Genomic DNA, 17,365 nt, shown 5'->3' with positions numbered 1-17,365 from the left:
TCTTGCCCATTTTCAAGGTAGAACCTGCAGAAGGCCTTGTTCAGATGAGTAAAGTTGTCATGGCAGAGCATGAAGAGAGGCAGTCCTATGACTATGAAGGTATCAGGCTATAAAGGGCTTTGTATATGAGGACCACTACCTTGCACTGAATCTGATAACTAATGATCAGCCAATGCAGTGACTCCAGAGTGGTTGTAATATGCTTACTCCACCTAACTCCTAATAATAATTGAGCTGCAACATGCTACACTAACTGGAGTTTTTGAGTTTACTTTGAGGAGAAACCTATATAGAGTGCGTTACAGTAGTCTAGTCTTGATGTGGATTGAACTGGCCAGATCAGCTAAGTCATCTAAGTCAGGGGGCCATCTTCCAGCTTAAACGAAGTTGAAAGAACAAATTTTGAGACTGCCGGCACCTTTAAAACCAGACCATTGTGTGTGCAGGAAGTGTGCTTTTATGTGCAGGAGGTTTGCTTGCACACAACAGCTCATACCTTGAATAAAATGTTTGTTGGTCTTAAAGGTGCCACTGGTCTCAAAATTTGTTCTTCTGCTTCAGACCAGCATGGATGCCCACTTGGATCTAAGTTGGAAGAAAGTATTTTTTTGCTGTATTAATTGGTTTCTCCAGTAGTAATGCTGGGTCCAGGGTTAGCTGAAGCCCATCAGAAGTGGGAAACAGTGTCCTTCAAGACCTTAGTCTTCCCAGCCAGCATTATCTCCATCTTGTTAGGCTTCAGTTTCCATTAATTCACTCTCAGCCATTTAACCACAGCAGTCAGGCAGTGTCTCAAGACCTCTACCACATCCCCAGGAACCGTATCAGATGCTGCAGTGAGACAGCCCATATTTAGGTAACTTTAGCCTAAAAGTGTTTCAGTGAACTTAATGTTAGTAGAGTTTGAAAAATCACAATCCATCTTGAAGTGTTTTTATTTTTACCTAGCAAGAGGTTTGGGGTGCAGGAACAAGGAGCCTAGGTTTAAAAAAAAAGGCAGTCTGAGGGATATATCACATAGGTTAAAAAAAGTGGTTGTACTGGATTCAACTACCACATGAAAACTCCACTGGGCCCCTGCTTCCTTGAAATCGAAACTAAATTATTCAACACTCTGTGTGTGTTTAATTATGGTAGGACTGTAAGTCATTTTGTCAGGCCAGGTGGGGTGCCTCTATGTTTAGTGGGACCTGTATAGACTCTGTCCCTCTTACATGCATACTACCTTGCCAAGTAGCACCCCCTCCTCAGTTCTTCTGCTGTAGCACATAGGGCTCTATTTTTGTTCCTTCCTTCTTAAAGATTACCAAGGTGATGCTGCTCAAGGGCTGGCGTTGTGTAGAATGCATCGTGTGTGAAGTATGTGGCAAAGCATCTGACCCATCTCGTCTGTTGCTGTGCGATGACTGTGACATCAGCTACCATACATATTGCCTGGATCCTCCCCTTAACACCGTGCCCAAGGGCGGCTGGAAGTGTAAATGGTGAGAAATGAGGGTTTTGATGGAAGGGTTTTAAGGACAGGAGTCTGTATACTTTTGTACACTGAAGAAAATTGGAATTGCCTTGCTAGGAAAGCATGATAGAAAATATCTGAGGCATAGCAGCACCTAGCTCCTTCCTCCTTGGTTACAGGGATGCTAATGATTTCTGATCCTGGAAGAGCAGGCTAGAGTGCATGCCACTCAGCGACTGCTGTTCCAAGGTCAATAATGGAATGACATCTGAGGCAAAATAGCAGAGAGTAATGTATTGTAAGATTTGGAGTATGGGTGAGAAAAATTACTCCCGTGTTTTAAAATTATGCAAACAATTTAGAGGACCTTGTGACTGAAAATGGGTTATAAATCAGTTAAATAACTTCTCTAGCCTATGTCAAGTACACCGTTTTACATATATGTGCTGGCAGGGGTGAAATTCTAGCAGGAGCTCCTTTGCATATTAGGCCACACCCCCATAATGTAGCCAAACCTCCAAGAGCTTACAAAAAAGAGCCTTGTAAGCTCTTGGAGGATTGGCTACATCAGGGGTGTGTGGCCTAATATTCAAAGGAGCTCCTGCTAGAATTCTGCCCCTATGTGTGGACTTGTATAATCTGTTTTGCTAGACGTGCTGCCCACATGTTTCCCAGTCTTTCTCCACTGTTATGAGGACTCAAAATTTGCTTCTGTTGTTGTTATTTTAAACAGACCCACAATACTCATGAGATACGAATCACAAATCTGTGGAAAACTTAATTTCTCCATTGTTGCAATGGATTAAAACTTAATCAACTATTCTGTCTGTGATGGAATTCTATTTAATTTCCCATTTATTTATTTAGAGTCCTATGCAACCATTCTACATAAAATCCACCGTCCAGAGCAGTTTACAATAAGACAAAGTGGATGTTTTAATTTTAGTAAAAATTATCATTATAGTAATAAGTGTTAATACTAAATCTGAAACCAGGATAAGAATCTAATTAAAAAAGGGCTTTGGCATTAGCTGGCATTGGAAGGCATAATTCCTGGGGGAGAGTATTCCAGAGATTGGAGTCATTTTGTTATAGGCTGTTTGCCTCAGTGGGGATGATAATTGGAAAGTAAGCTTTCCTCCTACTTCCCTACAGCATTTTGATGCTTCCAGGCACTTCCTGGGTTCTCACTTTTCCTGCAATCTTTACTGCAATGCTTTGGGAAAGGTAGCAGCAACATCAGGGTGACATCCATAAGAATGGGAATCTTTCCAGTTTGTCCTTGTTGGTGCCGTTTTCCCTGTCCACTCCCCTGCAGCAGCCGTTTTCTTTACACCATTATAATGTTCAGTCTGTCAGGTTCTCTGCATTCACAGCTTTCTAGCCCTTTTCGTTGCTGCAGTATGCCTTTTCCCTTATGAAAAGGGCTACAGACTTCAACTTTAAATGAAAGCTGGGGACTTAAAGAACCCTGCCACTGAGGGGCTTTTTTTAAAAAAAAAACTTGGCAATTAACATATTGTTATAGCATTATAACAATATGTCAATTGCCAAGTTTAAAAAAAGCCCCCCAGTGGCAGGGTAGGGAAGTGGCCACTGCAGGGTACTACTAGGGTAGGGAAAATGCGGAGAAACTTCACATGTAGAAGCCTCCTATTGCAATGATACTCAGTGACTTGGGAGCCACATGTGGCTCTTTGACAATCCCACATGCAGCTTTTCTGAACACTGTTCCCCAATGTGGCAACTGCCCCATGTTTCAGGAATGTAGGCAAGACACTTGCCCAGTGGGGCTGTGGTTGGCAGATGGCTCCCACCTTGATGTTTGACAAATCTGGGTCAGCCTCTAGGTTTGTATCAAAATCCCACCAAATGAGAGGGGGAAACATTACATTGAAAGTTTTTACTAAATTACCATGGTGGAGAAAATCGCAACCATTTTAGGCAATGCTCCTCCTCACCACAACAGCAGTTTTCTCTGGTGAGAGGTGAAATGCATGAAGCAACCTCCCTTGTCCTTCCCCAGGGGGCTGGGAGCCTCCTCCAGCTATCTGGTGGAGATACTGGCTTCCAAAGGCTGCCTTCCTCACTGCTGCCATATAAGCTAGGTAGTTGGCAGAAGATCAGGAGTCACCATGGCCACATGAGCCAATCAAGAGGAGCAGGAGCTGCTGCCAGTGCCACCATGTGAGGCAGGCAATTCGTGGCAGCAGCACTGCAGGCGGGCAGGCTGGCCTATGAGTGAGTGGCCTGGCAGGTGGGTGACCAGTGAGTGGGTGGGGAGAGGATAGGATTCCACCTTCTGCTAGTCCTGTGGGACTATTGCTTGTTTAAATATTGCCCCCTTTTTATTTGTTAATTTCCTTTCCTACATGAGACCAGGGCAGTTCTCTCTTGCCCCTCCAATCCCCTCCAACCCCCTCCAATTTAGCAATGTTTTCTAGGTACGTTGAGAGTCTTTATGCTGTAACTTAATGCAATACAAGATACCAAGAGAAGTTCAGTACTGTGTTTTAGTGAAAAACATAAGTTTTTTTTAAAGCAAACGATTATCTAAGTTTGAGTTAAGTAGAACCTTTCTATAAAAACACAGATTTTGCACATGCGTGAAGCTGCTGCATGTAATATACATAGCCCCAAACGAAGGGGCTGAGCTGCTGTTCCCAGTTTAAGCCATCTCCCTGGTTTGAGGTAGGATGATGGGTTGGGTCACAGGGCAAGCATTGATTCCCTCTCCCTCTCTGACAGGTGTGTGTGCTGTGTGCAATGTGGGGCAGTATCACCTGGTTTCCACTGTGAATGGCAGAACAATTACACCCACTGTGCGCCTTGTGCTAGTCTTGTCACCTGCCCCATTTGCCATGTGAAGTATGTGGAGGATGACTTATTAATCCAGTGCCAGCATTGTGAGCGGTAAGACCTGGTTTTGCTTACCCCATTTACATACTTGTCCATATTATATAATATGTTCAGATCAGCCAGTGCAATTAGCATTAGGTGCTTCTTTTAAGGATTATAAGAGTCGCTGCCTTACTCTTGGAGGGGTGACCTTTTGAGAAGTCATGTGGTAGAATCCCAGAATTCCTCTCTCTATTTTTCTGTACTTTTCTGTAAGTTGTCACTAACCTTCCTTTTGAAGCTACGGATGTGGGGTGAGTCCATACAAATGGGATCCTTGGAACAGGCACTTGAAAGCTTGATCCATGGCATCTGGAAGTGTGTGACAAGGTGATATTCTAATTAACTTCACTTCTGGCCACCTTAATTCTATCTGTGGAGGGAAAAATCGTGAAGATGCTGGGCTTGATCTCTTGGATGCTACAGGTGATGGGCCTGTTGTGTGACAAATACATGCCACCAGGCTGTTTGCACCATTCCATGGTGTTTCTTCCTGGAGTGCAATTCATTTTCTTGTAATGGATATTGTCGTTTGGAAGAAAGAAGGTGAAGAATATTGTTCCACAGGTAGGAGAAACAATTGTCACTAAAAGTACAAACAAAGGAAGCATGAAAATGTCTTAGCTTTTTTGTCTGAAGCTGTGTTCAGATGAAAGCTTATTTGCTTATTTAAACATTTTAATATGCCTTTCCTCTTGGATCAAGGCAACTTACAATAATTAAAAATATTTTCAGTTAAAATTAAAAAAATAGAATAACCCCAAATCTCCTCCCCCCCCCCCCAAAAAGATGTTTGCCATTCAATTCCCCTCAAAAGCCCTGACTAACAAGCAAGGCTTGTAGTACCTCCTGATGATCCCCAAGGAGGGCCTCCCCATACCTGTTCAGAGAGTCCATTCCACAGAGCAGGGTCCATGATGGAAAAGGCCAAGCCTCTGGTTCATGCCAGATGGGTGACCCTAAGTGGTGGGCGAGTCAACATGGCTGCTTGACACACTTAGTTGATCCATAGAGACGTACAGAAGGAGACAGGCCTTTGTTTCAGACATTTGTATCCTGCTTTTCTCTTGCACCAAAGCGGAGATCCCACCACAGTTGCTAACCGAAGTTGAAACAACATTACAATCAAAGCAGTAACATAGCTGTTAAAAAGAGTGTTTAACAGCTATGTTACTGCTTGGATTGTAATGTTGTTTCAACTTCAGGCAAGCTTGGGCAAGTTGGTGGGGCTTGCCATTCTCTCACAGATGTTGGAAGCTGGTGCAGCGCTCAGCTCACTGATAGGATGGGTTGGTCCAGATGCTCACAGTTAAACTGCCATTGCTGATGGCAGGGCAGCCACAAGTTTCAGTGACAGTGTCTGAGGGAGAAAAATATGTCAGCCTGCACTGGCTCAAATAGCTGTGTGCTGCTACTGCTGCTACAGGGGCCCCTGCCACACACTTCTAGCAAGAACTAGGCTTTGCAGGAGAGAGGCAAGTGCTCAGCAGACTCTTCCCAACTATCCCTGGTTCCTTAATTCCTTGTCTTTGAGTGCACTGGGCTTTGGAGAGTACCTGAATATAGCACTGCGTAGGCTTGTAAATATGTACAATAATATGGTTTGATCTGGAAAGATTCCGTATTTTCCTTTTTAAAATACCTGCTTCTCAAGTCTTCCCCATTCCCTACTCCAGACAGATCAGCTTCAATGTCTCAGTAGCATGGCTTTACCTCTCTGCCTGCCTTGGTGGCCAGGCCCCACAGAGAACAGAGTGCCGGTACCCTCTGGCTCTGCCTTCAGCCATTTAAAATATTTTGTGCTTTTCAGGTGGCTGCATGCAGTGTGTGACAATCTTTTCACTGAGGAAGAAGTAGAGCAGGCAGCAGATGAGGGGTTTGACTGCACCTCGTGTCAGCCCTATATAATCAAGCCTGTAGGTGAGTACTAGGATGGACTGAGAGCTTCCAGCTGAGCTACATTTCAGGAAGAAGAAGATACTGGATTTATATCCCGCCCTCCACTCCGAAGAGTCTCAGAGCGGCTCACAATCTCCTTTATCTTCCTCCCCCACAACAGACACCCTGAGAGGTGGGTGGGGCTGGAGAGGGCTCTCACAGCAGTTGCCCTTTCAAGGACAACCTCTGCCAGAGCTATGGCTGACCCTAGGCCATGCTAGCAGGTACAAGTGGAGGAGTGGGGAATCAAACCCGGTTCTCCCAGATAAGAGTCTGCACACTTAACCACTACACCAAACTGGCTCTGGAAGAAGAAATGGAAAAAGCAGTTACTAGACAGTGGGCAGTATCCTACCATTTTGTGTGAAGAAGGTAGCTCTACATTCCTCTCCATTGCTGCTGCTCTTTCTGACCCCTGGAGGGATCTAGTCCTGGGATTGCAGGACCTTCAAGGGCAAGTGGGAGGTGGAGTGAAATCACTCCCTCCCCCCCCATTCTGGACACATAGGTTTGCTGAAAGAAGGGAGTGCAGATTTTTCCCCTTTGTTCATCTTTGTTCCACCCCATCAATCCTCACAACTGTTCCTGTGTGCAGGTCTTGTGACCCTGGGAGTGATCTTTTTGGGAGCTGGAGAAAACTGTAGCGATACCAGAGGTCATGGAAAATTCCATGTACCTCTTCCATACACAGATGATAGAATACTGCCTGGTGGTAGTGAGGATTTTCTGCTTCTCTAAATTTGGAGAGCAAGTTTGCCTCACCTTTTACATTTTCCTGGGTTTTGCCAACCACCCGCATTTCCTTCTTGCCCTTAAAATGGCTTGGCTCAAATCAAGTATTTCCAAAGTGGGGAAGAAGGGGAGGTGATAGTGAAAAGGGTAGGAAATTTCCTTTTAAAGGGGAAACAGTCCTGTTGTTGCATTTTCCTTTTGAAAGGGGGAGTACAGAATAGGCATGCTGTGGAAGCAGGGAGGGGGATGTGCATTTGGGTTAGCTGAAACTGTTTAAGTCTGACATAATGGAAGTGAGGAGGGGGGGGCTGAATATGGCAGAAAGGTTGCAAGACACAACAGTATACTATTGATGGCACTGAAGTTGCTGAGAATGGATGGGGAAAGGCATAACTGTGCACTGGAATAGCAAGAATACTTCCATGGAGCAGAGCAGGAGGACAAGGATACCCTCAAAATATCTGAATTCCGTAGGGTTGCCAGATCTGTGTTGGAAAATTCCTGGAGACTTTGAGGGTGAATCCAAGAGAGGGCAGGGTCTGGGGAGGGGAGGGGAGGGGCCTCAGCATGGTACAATGCCATAGAGTCCCCCTTCAAAGCAGCCATTTTTATCCAGGGGAGCTAATCTCTGCCAACTGGAGATCAGTTGTAAAAGCAGGAGATCTCCAGGCCCCACCTAGAGGCTGGCAAACCTAGAATTCTGTATTGTATGGAGTTTTGGGATGGCAGGGAGGGGCTCAAAAGGGGGCAGCTATAGGGAATAGCTCATGCCTCTTACCTCTTTTTGCCTTTCTTTCCCTTTAAGTTTCAGTTCCCCCTCCAGAAATTGTCCCAGTGAAGATCAAGGAGCCAGGTAAGCTTCTTGGAGAAGATTAGCTTTTTTTATTGCGTGGGTATGAAAACTGTCAATGATTGATTAAAATGGTAAACTATCCCTTGTACCTTGGTCCCTCTACAAACACACACATGCTCCCCACAGCTAGGTACCAAGGCCAAGCAACATTCCTAAATTGCCCCAAGGTAGATTGTCTGGGTTTAAGTAGCCTCTGCTGGGGGGCGGGGGGGCTTCATCTGTCTGTCTGCTGGTTCTGTTTGATGGGTCAGGTTCTCAAACGATCAAGCCTTTTTGATTTGGAGACGTGCAGTTTTTGAAGATTTTTTCCCCTTTTGTTCCAACGGTAAATGTTTTATGGAGTGGGGTTTTTGTTAGCACTGTTCTTAATTGTTGCTAACGGTTCTTCTGTTACTGGAGAGTATTTTGCGTAATGATTGATATTCTTCTGGTTATGATTCAGTAAATTCTGGCGCAAATCTCATTTATGTAGGAAAGTGATGAATAAATCGATAAGCAAATAAACAAGACTATCCTTGGTTCTTCCTCTAGCCAACTTTATAAAGAGTTTTTAACCAGGAGCTTGAGGTCTGAAATCTTTTTGTAGTGCTAGGAGCCCATAGCACAATTTCAGTTTTCTTCTTGAGTCCTGTTTCTTCTGGACTTTAAAGGCCACCATCCACATTGCTTTGTTATTACCTTTTGGCTTAATTTATTTGTTTTGATCTACAAGTAGAGCTGAATTTATTTTGTGCATGTCCAAACTTCATAGCAAAAGCAGTGTTAAAAATTGTTAGTGGAATTCAGCTTCTGAGGGTTCCAGCTCATACCTGTAAGTAAAAAAAAAACAAAACAATGGGAGTCCTCTGCATTCAGAATTCTAGCCAAGTGTTTCTAGCTCATAATCCCTGTTGGGCATATCTAAAATAGAGGGAATAAACATTGTGCTGGATACAAATAATGCAAACAGCTATGCTGAATCACTTGTGCATCACTGTGATCTTCTTCGTGGTCTCTGTGCAGTCCCACACATGGGTCTTGCCGCAGGCAACGGATCCATACCTCGGAGCTCCAATAGCTCGCCTATAGCGCTTTTTGGCGCGCTTCCCTCCCGCTCTGGGGAGCAGGCACCGACCGCGCATGCCTGGAGCGGGGGGGGAGCGGCCATCCCACTCAGTTTCTTCCCTTCCGCCGCCCGGACAACACCTACCTTGCTGCGTTCCTCCTCTGGCTTGTCTCTACTTTGGTATCGTACTACCCTTTCTTCTTATCTTATTTCCATTCCTTTTCTACTTTCTTCGTCCTACATATTAAAAAAAAAAAAAGGAACCTCTTCTGCGCTGTTTCTTCCTCCCCCCCCTCCCTTCCATCTTCCCCTCCCCGTCCGGAGCGTATGGAAGGGAAAATCACGTTTATTTATTTATTTTATTTATTCCGGGATTTATATCCCGCCCTTCCCACGAGTGGCTCAGGGCGGCTTTAAAAAGTGTCGGAAGTGTGGGTCCAAGATCCCTACTTCTGACGGCCACTCTCACTGCCTGTTCTGCTTGGGGGAATCCCACAGAGTCGACACCTGCCCTCACTGCGCCAGTTTTGGCAAACAGGCGCGAAAGAACAGAGCAGCCCGACTTCGCAGTTTTCTTATTGAAACGTCCCTTCGGGCGATGCCCACTTCGGATTCGCCGCCTCCCCCACAAGGAGCGGGAGATTCGGCTGTGTCGGCCCTTCTTAACATCCCTAGGAAGCATAAGTCCGACAAAAAAACAGTTAAGCACTCCGAAGGCCATAAGGCTCCGAAGAAACTCCGTCATCCGGAATCGTCCTCGGTGTCAAAGTCTCATCACTCAAGTCCGACGGCCTCCAGCCCAAAGACTTCAGCTCCGAAGAAGCTCCGCGACCCGTCCGCTTCGACTTCCGCTCACGCATCCCATCCATATGGCGGCTGCGCAGTCGACTTCGGCAGTGACGGGGCACTCGAATCCGATTTTACCACCGGAACTCTCGGCACCGTCCGATGTTATTTCAGACATGCCACAGCTGACTCCTCATTCCCCAAGGATTGAGGTTATACCGATTGGTTCTCGATCACCTTCGATCCACAGTGAGGTACCATCGGACATCCTCGAGCCGGACGCCCCAAATTTCCGGCCGGAATCCTTCCGGGACATTCCAATTTCCACGCAACGCAAAGAAACTTCTACACAGGTCTCCACTCAGCGATTCTGCTCACGTTCTCCGGTTCGTGACCAGCGTGCTCGCTCGCCGTCTCCGTACCGGGATTACTATCGGGGTCACCGATACGACCGCTCCCCGTCTAAGCCTCCGTCTCCTCGACCCCGTAGAGCATACCGAAGAGACTTCCGATCTCCATCTGTACAAAGCTATTACAGACAATACCCAGACTTTGAACCCGAATCGTACCTGCGTGACGTTTCGACACCTCGAATCCGGGATGTCTATTCTCCACGATACCGTGACTCTTCCCGTACTAGGGACCAAGAATCCCTGCACTATCGCCACCCGTCTCCTTATTACTATAGAGACCAACCGTACTATGCTCATCGGACCCGAGAGGCTGTCGACTCAGAGAGCAGCATTACCAAGCCCATTGGACCCGTGATGTCATCGAGTCCCCCATCCCTCCTCGGACCCGAGATATTCCCAAGGCACCTTCCGCGACGGTGTCTAAACTGCCTCCATCAGGATCTCCTCGCGCGAAGCGGTCTCGGGACCGATCATCGCTCAAGTCCATGTCGCCCCAACGACCGGACTCGCATTCAGAGATGGGTACATCAGACCATTCCGACTCCGAGGAACCTCCCGCCTCTCCTGCATCGGACCTACCTACTCGGCTCTCCCCATCGGACAGTTCTAAGGCCTATCTCAATCTTATCACCACAATGGCCTCAGCCTTAACATACCTATGCCATCTGACTCTCCTAGGGTCTCCGATGTAGTGCATGACCTTGTTCAAACGGACTTCCCTGACAGCTCAACGCTACCTATGCTACCCGTCCATCTCGAGGCCCTCCGTGAATCTTGGGAAAAGCCCGCCTCCATCCCGACTACTTCCAAACGTCTCGACTCTCTCTACAGGGTGCATGCTACAGATTGCAAATTCCTAGCCTCCCACCCAGCACCCAACTCTATTATAGTCCATTTGGCCACCAAGGCCAAGCCATCTCGTCACCCTGCTCCTCCCAACCGCGAGGGCAGAAAATTGGATACTTTGGCTAGAAAGATTTACAGCTTTGCCTCTACTAACTCTAAGCTGAACAACTACCTAGCCTACTTTGCGGCATACTCATACAATCTCGCAAACCAAATAACACCCCACCTTGCATCGATGCCTGACTCCTCCCAGAAGACCGTCTCTGGGCTCGTTTCGGAGTTTTCGCGCGTCTCTAAACAGCAGATAAACTCTCTCAGACACGCTGTCTCTTGCTCCTCTAGAGTGTTTGCGACTTCAGTGGCCCTACGTCGCCACGCCTGGCTACGTTCGACTAACCTGCAGCCAGACATTAAACAGAAGATAGAGGATCTCCCGTTCGACGGTCTCGGGCTATTCCACGCGTCGACAGACGAGGTCCTCACTTCTGTGGACGATGGGCGTAAAAGAGCCAAACACCTGGGCGTCTCACAGCCGGCTTCTCAGACCTTCGGCAAGCAGAGACCATGGAAACCTTCCTTCCAGCATCGTCAATGCTCTCCCAGACAGCAGGATCTCTGGAGGAAAAAAACCCAGCACCAAAAACAGCCTTTCCAACAACGGCCACGTGCGCAGCCATCCAAGAAACTGTCTCAGCCACCCAAGCAGTCTCTTTGACTTTCATACAAGTGCAACCATACCATTGAGCCCTCTTTATCACACCCGGCTACTCCCATTTTACCCAACTTGGCATTCCATCACCACCGATTCTTGGGTTCTCACCATTGTGCGTCTAGGTTACGCAATCGAGTTCGTTTCACCACCTCACCGCCGTTGCTTTACCGTTACTCCACCCTCCCCTCACCTCCAACAAGAAATTCTGGACTTGCTCCAGAAAAATGCCATAGAACCTGTCCCTCCTCAACACCGCGGGACGGGTTTCTATTCAAGGTACTTCCTGGTCCCCAAGAGGGATGGGGGCAAGCGCCCTATCCTGGATCTTCGGAAGCTAAACGAACACATAATTTACAGGAAATTCAGAATGATTTCTCTACAGTCCATACTTCCTCTGATTCCCAAAGGTTCCTGGATGGCTTCCCTAGATCTTCAGGATGCTTACTTACATATAACTATCCGCCCCCACCACCGGAAGTATCTTCGTTTTGCAATAGGTCATCAACACTTCCAATACCGATCCCTACCCTTCAGACTTTCCACTGCTCCCAGAGTGTTTACCAAGTGCATGGCAGTAGTGGCAGCTGCCCTGCGGCTTCGGAACATTTCAGTTTTCCCGTACATAGACGACTGGCTCCTGATTGCACCAACTCAGCACCAACTGAAGAGGAACCTCGACACAACCCTCTCTCTGCTGGCCTCCCTGGGTCTCTGTGTGAATATCACCAAATCACACCTCACGCCGACCCAGGACCTGCAGTTTATAGGTGCTCGTCTATGTACATCCCCTCATTTTGCGTTCCTTCCGCAGGACTGTGCACAGTCCATCATCTCCCTGGCCAATCTAGTCCGTCTGAACCCACGCCAGTCTGCCTACAACATTCAGCGGCTCTTGGGCCTTATGGCTGCAACCACGTCTGTGCTTCGCTTCGCTCGGCTGAGAATGCGACATCTTCAGCTCTGGTTCGTCTGTGCTTACCACCTGCATGTACAACCACAGAGCACTCTCCTCCCGTTCCTCAAAGAGCTCTCCACCACTTCGTTGGTGGACTATACCAGAAAATCTGCTTTCCGGGATGCCCTTCCTTCTTCCTCCACCATCAGTCGTCCTAACCACAGACGCCTCTATGTGGGGATGGGGAGCCCACTTAGAGGACAAGACTGTCAGAGGCCTTTGGACACGGGCCGAGAGGGCCATTCACATCAACTGCCTGGAACTGATCGCAGTTCACAGGGCGCTCCATTCGTTCCTGCCGTTGGTCACAGGTCGACACGTTCAAGTCTCCACCGACAATATGGCGACTGTGTTTTACGTCAACAAACAGGGTGGCACCAGATCCCTTCGGCTGTGCCGCATTGCCATACTGCTCTGGGAATGGTGTGTCAAACACAACATCTACCTGACTGCCATTCACCTCCCGGGTGTGGAGAACGTTCTTGCTGACTCCCTCAGCAGGATTCGGATAGACGACCATGAGTGGTCCCTCAATCAAGTTTATCTCCGACGCATCTTTCGCTGCTTCGGGGTGCCCAGGATAGATGTTTTCGCCTCGAGGGACAATGCGAAATGTCCTCATTTTTACACCAGAAGGGGCAACAATGCGTTCCTGCACACCTGGAGAGGTCCCCTACATTACCTCTTTCCCCCGACCCCCCTCATAACGCGGGTGTTAATCAAGATTGTTCGGGACGGCACGGACTGTATTCTCATTGCTCCATGGTGGCCACGGCAGCCATGGTTCACGAGACTACTTCAAATGTCTTGTCACACCTACCGCCGCCTCCCCCTAGTAGGCGATCTTTTGACTCAAGCCGACGGCAAGGTGCTACATCACAACCCACAGACTCTGGCCCTGACAGCGTGGAGAATCCGTCCTCCTTCCTATCCACTGGAGTAGCGAACGTCATTCTTAATGCAAGAAAGCCTTCCACCAGACTCTCTTATCAACGAAAATGGAAGCGTTTCTGTTCGTTCGCAACTTCCAATCATCTCCAAGCAGAATCAGTACCTCTCAATCTGATTCTGGATTATCTACTTTCCCTGCAGAGATCAGGACTCTGCTATTCCTCCTTAAAAGTTCACCTTTCTGCCATTTCTGCGTTCCATGACCCTGTTGACGGCAAAACGGTTTTCTCCCATAAGTTGTCTAAATCCTTCCTCAAGGGCATCTTGCACCTGCATCCACCCATTAAACCTTTTGCTCCAACTTGGAGTTTATCTCTAGTGCTTTCTTGCCTAATGAAAACCCCCTTTGAACCCATGGCTACCATAGAGCTCAACCTTTTGTCATGGAAGACTGCATTGTTAGTTGCCCTTACTTCAGGGAAATGTGCAAGTGATTTATGTGCCTTTCGTTATAATGCTCCTTACACTATATTCCATAAAGATAAGGTTGTCCTGCGACCGGACCCTGCCTTCCTTCCTAAAGTTGTCTCCCAGTTCCACTTATCGACATCGACTTCGTTGCCGACGTTCTTCCCCAACCCGACCGACCCAGGACAAAGAGCTCTGCATTCCTTAGACGTCAGAAGGGCTTTGTCCTTCTACCTTGCTCGTACACAACCTTTCCATAAGGACCCTAATCTGTTTGTGGCCTACGGTAAACCTCACAGAGGGCACAAAATTTCTACCCAGAGACTATCTAAGTGGGTAGTTAGTGCTATCAGGTTGTGTTATGAACTGGCTAACCAGCCTCTACCCGAAGGCCTTAAGGCTCACTCTACCAGAGCGGTCTCGACGTCTTCGGCTTTCCTACAGGGCGTCTCCTTAGAGGACATCTGTGCTGCCGCATCCTGGTCCTCACCATCCACGTTCGTCTCCCATTATGCCTTAGACGTTCGTGCGAGACGAGACGCCTCCTTCGGCCAAGCGGTCCTCAGATCCATCTTCCATTGAAGCATTGGGTGAGTGTGTCCGCCTCTATCTACTACATAGGTGATGTGATTTTATTATGTGACTAACTCTTTGCTTTACCAGCACCCTCCTCCAGGACATTCAGCTGGCTAGTCACCCATGTGTGGGACTGCACAGAGACCACGAAGAAGATAAACAGGTTGCTTACCTGTAACTGATGATCTTCGAGTGGTCATCTGTGCAGTCACACACGCCCACCCAGCCTTCCCCGCTGCTGGCCTCCTGTAATCGTTGTTTACCTTATATACTGTCAGTGTCAGTGGCGGCTGGAAGAAACTGAGTGGGATGGCCGCTCCCCCCCCCCCCCCGCTCCAGGCATGCGCGGTCGGTGCCTGCTCCCCAGAGCGGGAGGGAAGCGCGCCAAAAAGCGCTATAGGCGAGCTATTGGAGCTCCGAGGTATGGCTCCGTTGCCTGCGGCAAGACCCATGTGTGTGACTGCACAGATGACCACTCGAAGATCATCAGTTACAGGTAAGCAACCTGTTTTTTCACACAGTGGCCAACTAGATGCTCCTAGACATCCTGAAAGCAGGCTATAGAGGCCAGAGTCACTTCCTGTAGGGCCTTTCGTCTTTTAGTATTCATAGTCTTACTGCCTTTGAACATGGAGGTTCTATTTAGTCATAATGGATAGTAGAACCATCAACGGTTGTCATCCTCCACAAATTTGTTTGGTTTTTTTGCTATCAAGTCACAGCTGATTTATGACGACTCCGTTAGGGTTTTCAAGGCAAGAGATGTTCAGAGGTGGTTTGCCATTGCCTGCCTCTGTGTCACAACCCTAATAATTTCTTGGAGGTCTCCCATCCAAATACTAGCCAGGCTGACCCTGCTTAGTTTTGAAGAACAGATGAGATTGGGCTACGCTTGGCTATAATCCCATTTGTTGTTGTTCAGTTGCACTGTCAAGTCTGACTCTTTGCGACCCCATGGACCAAGTCATGCCAGGCCCTCCTGTCTTCCACCATCCTTTGAAGTCTGCTCAAATTTGTGTTAGTTACATCAGTAACGCTGTCCAGCCATCTCATCTTTTGCCGTCTGTCTTTCCCAGCATCAATCCCATTTCCCAGCATTTAATCTCATTTAAAGCTAGCCAGTTTGTGGCTAGCATGCTGTGGTGATGAATTCCCCCGAGTTAATTACTCTTTGAATGAAGATGTACTTGCTTTTGTCTGTCCCAAACACAGAACGTTTTGTGTCAGGAGCAAACACAGGCTCAGACTTACAACTTACTATCCTTAGCTTCAGGGGAAAATCAGGTGTTAGGGGACTAAAACGAAGAGATGTTAACCCTCTGTCTGGCCCTGCAAAGTAACACTGGAGGTGTTGTACTAGGTTGACCTACCTACGAAATTCTATTCTTCTTTCTTGTCTCACAGAGCCCCAGTATTTTCGCTTTGAAGGTGTCTGGCTGACAGAAACTGGTATGGCTGTGCTTCGTAACCTGTCTTTGTCACCACTGCACAAGCGGCGGCCACGTAAGGCAACACCAACAACACCACGGCCGTGTGCCCTTAATGGTGAAGGTGGGCTGGAAGGAGCTGACCCTCTGGGCCCAGATGAGAAAAAGGACGGTGAAGTAGAGGCAGAGGAGATCCTGAAAGCTGAAGGTTTGTGCCCGGCTTTATGAGGAGCCATGTATGTTGGAGTGTGCATGTAATGGAGTTGCCTGGCACTTACATAAATTCATGATCTGTGCTTTGGTTCCTGTTTGGCGGCAACGGCTGCAGCTAGGTGAAGCTGCAATTGTAAGGCTTTAATTAAGGCTTTTAAAACAACATTTAATTTGCAAAGAGATTTTCTCACTGTATGGACATCAAGAGATAATTGTGTGTGTGTTTGTATTATTTATTTATTTTAAAAAGACTGGGGGTGCAAAAAAGAAAAAAAATGAGTTATACAACGTAATTACAGTTGTCGAAGACAGTCATGTAGTTCATAACATATAGGATAGAGAATATTTTCCCTTTCATCGCCGTTATAATTTTTAAGGTATTATCAGTAAAATACAACAGTTCTTATTTCTGTTGGGGTACAGTTGTATTCATCCAAGTTTTAAGCTTCAAATTTCAGAACTAATCTATTTTGACACTAGGTTTCATCATTACTTTGTATTTAACATAACGTTTTCACCATACCTACGTATTAATTAAAACCTTTCATAGGTAACTAGTATGTCATGGTGTGAAAGAAAGTCTATTATATATTACATACAGAGAATCCATTTATATTCAGCAAGGTTTCCCAAACTTTTCTTTCCCGTGGCCTGGTTATTTTTACACTTCTCCTTTACACTAAAATTTGGGGGGGAACCGGGAGACAGGAATTATGTCATTTCCTGTAGTGTCAAGGACCAAGTGATGTCACTTCCAGAGCGCACTGAACCAAAACTCCACCTTTTCCTGTGATGTCACTTCCAGGGCACTTCCCCAAACCTGCCTCTTTTTCGGAAGTAGATTCGTTTTCAGAAAAATCTCTCTGAAACTCATGCTGAGCCAAAATGTGGGTAGAAAGTGGGTGGTCCTCTCTTTTCACCGCCACACCTGTGTGCACCTATCTGTTTGTGTATTCTTCTCCAGCTTGCAAGCACTCCTAATGCCCCTGTTCAATTGCCTGCACCACCTACACATCCCTTCCTCAACAGCACTGGCCAGGGTATGCAGTTGGGAGTGCTGTTGCCGTTGCCATCAAGAATGCCAGCACTGTGTACTACCCACACTGCACTCTGGCAGCTGCTCTACCTCAAAATATACTGACACATTTAGTAGGCC

The 17,365-nt window shown here is 47.2% G+C and overlaps 1 protein-coding gene across 3 annotated transcripts in view; it reads left to right on the top strand.

Moving 5' to 3' along the window:
* The window catches only part of KMT2D (lysine methyltransferase 2D), a 120,946-nt gene that overhangs the window by 35,865 nt on the left and 67,716 nt on the right, over positions 1–17,365 (top strand). For all 3 annotated transcript variants that reach the window (XM_060252584.1, XM_060252586.1, XM_060252585.1), the window contains 5 exons: positions 1,303–1,484; positions 4,205–4,369; positions 6,165–6,274; positions 7,830–7,877; positions 15,974–16,204. In XM_060252584.1, the coding sequence (XP_060108567.1) occupies positions 1,303–1,484; positions 4,205–4,369; positions 6,165–6,274; positions 7,830–7,877; positions 15,974–16,204 (736 nt within the window). The remainder of the gene's footprint in view (positions 1–1,302; positions 1,485–4,204; positions 4,370–6,164; positions 6,275–7,829; positions 7,878–15,973; positions 16,205–17,365) is intronic.

Source organism: Heteronotia binoei, chromosome 13 (genome assembly GCF_032191835.1).
Source record: "Heteronotia binoei isolate CCM8104 ecotype False Entrance Well chromosome 13, APGP_CSIRO_Hbin_v1, whole genome shotgun sequence".
Lineage (NCBI taxonomy): Eukaryota > Metazoa > Chordata > Lepidosauria > Squamata > Gekkonidae > Heteronotia > Heteronotia binoei.
Note: the sequence above shows the minus strand (reverse complement) of the source record. Positions and strands in the feature narration are given on the sequence as shown.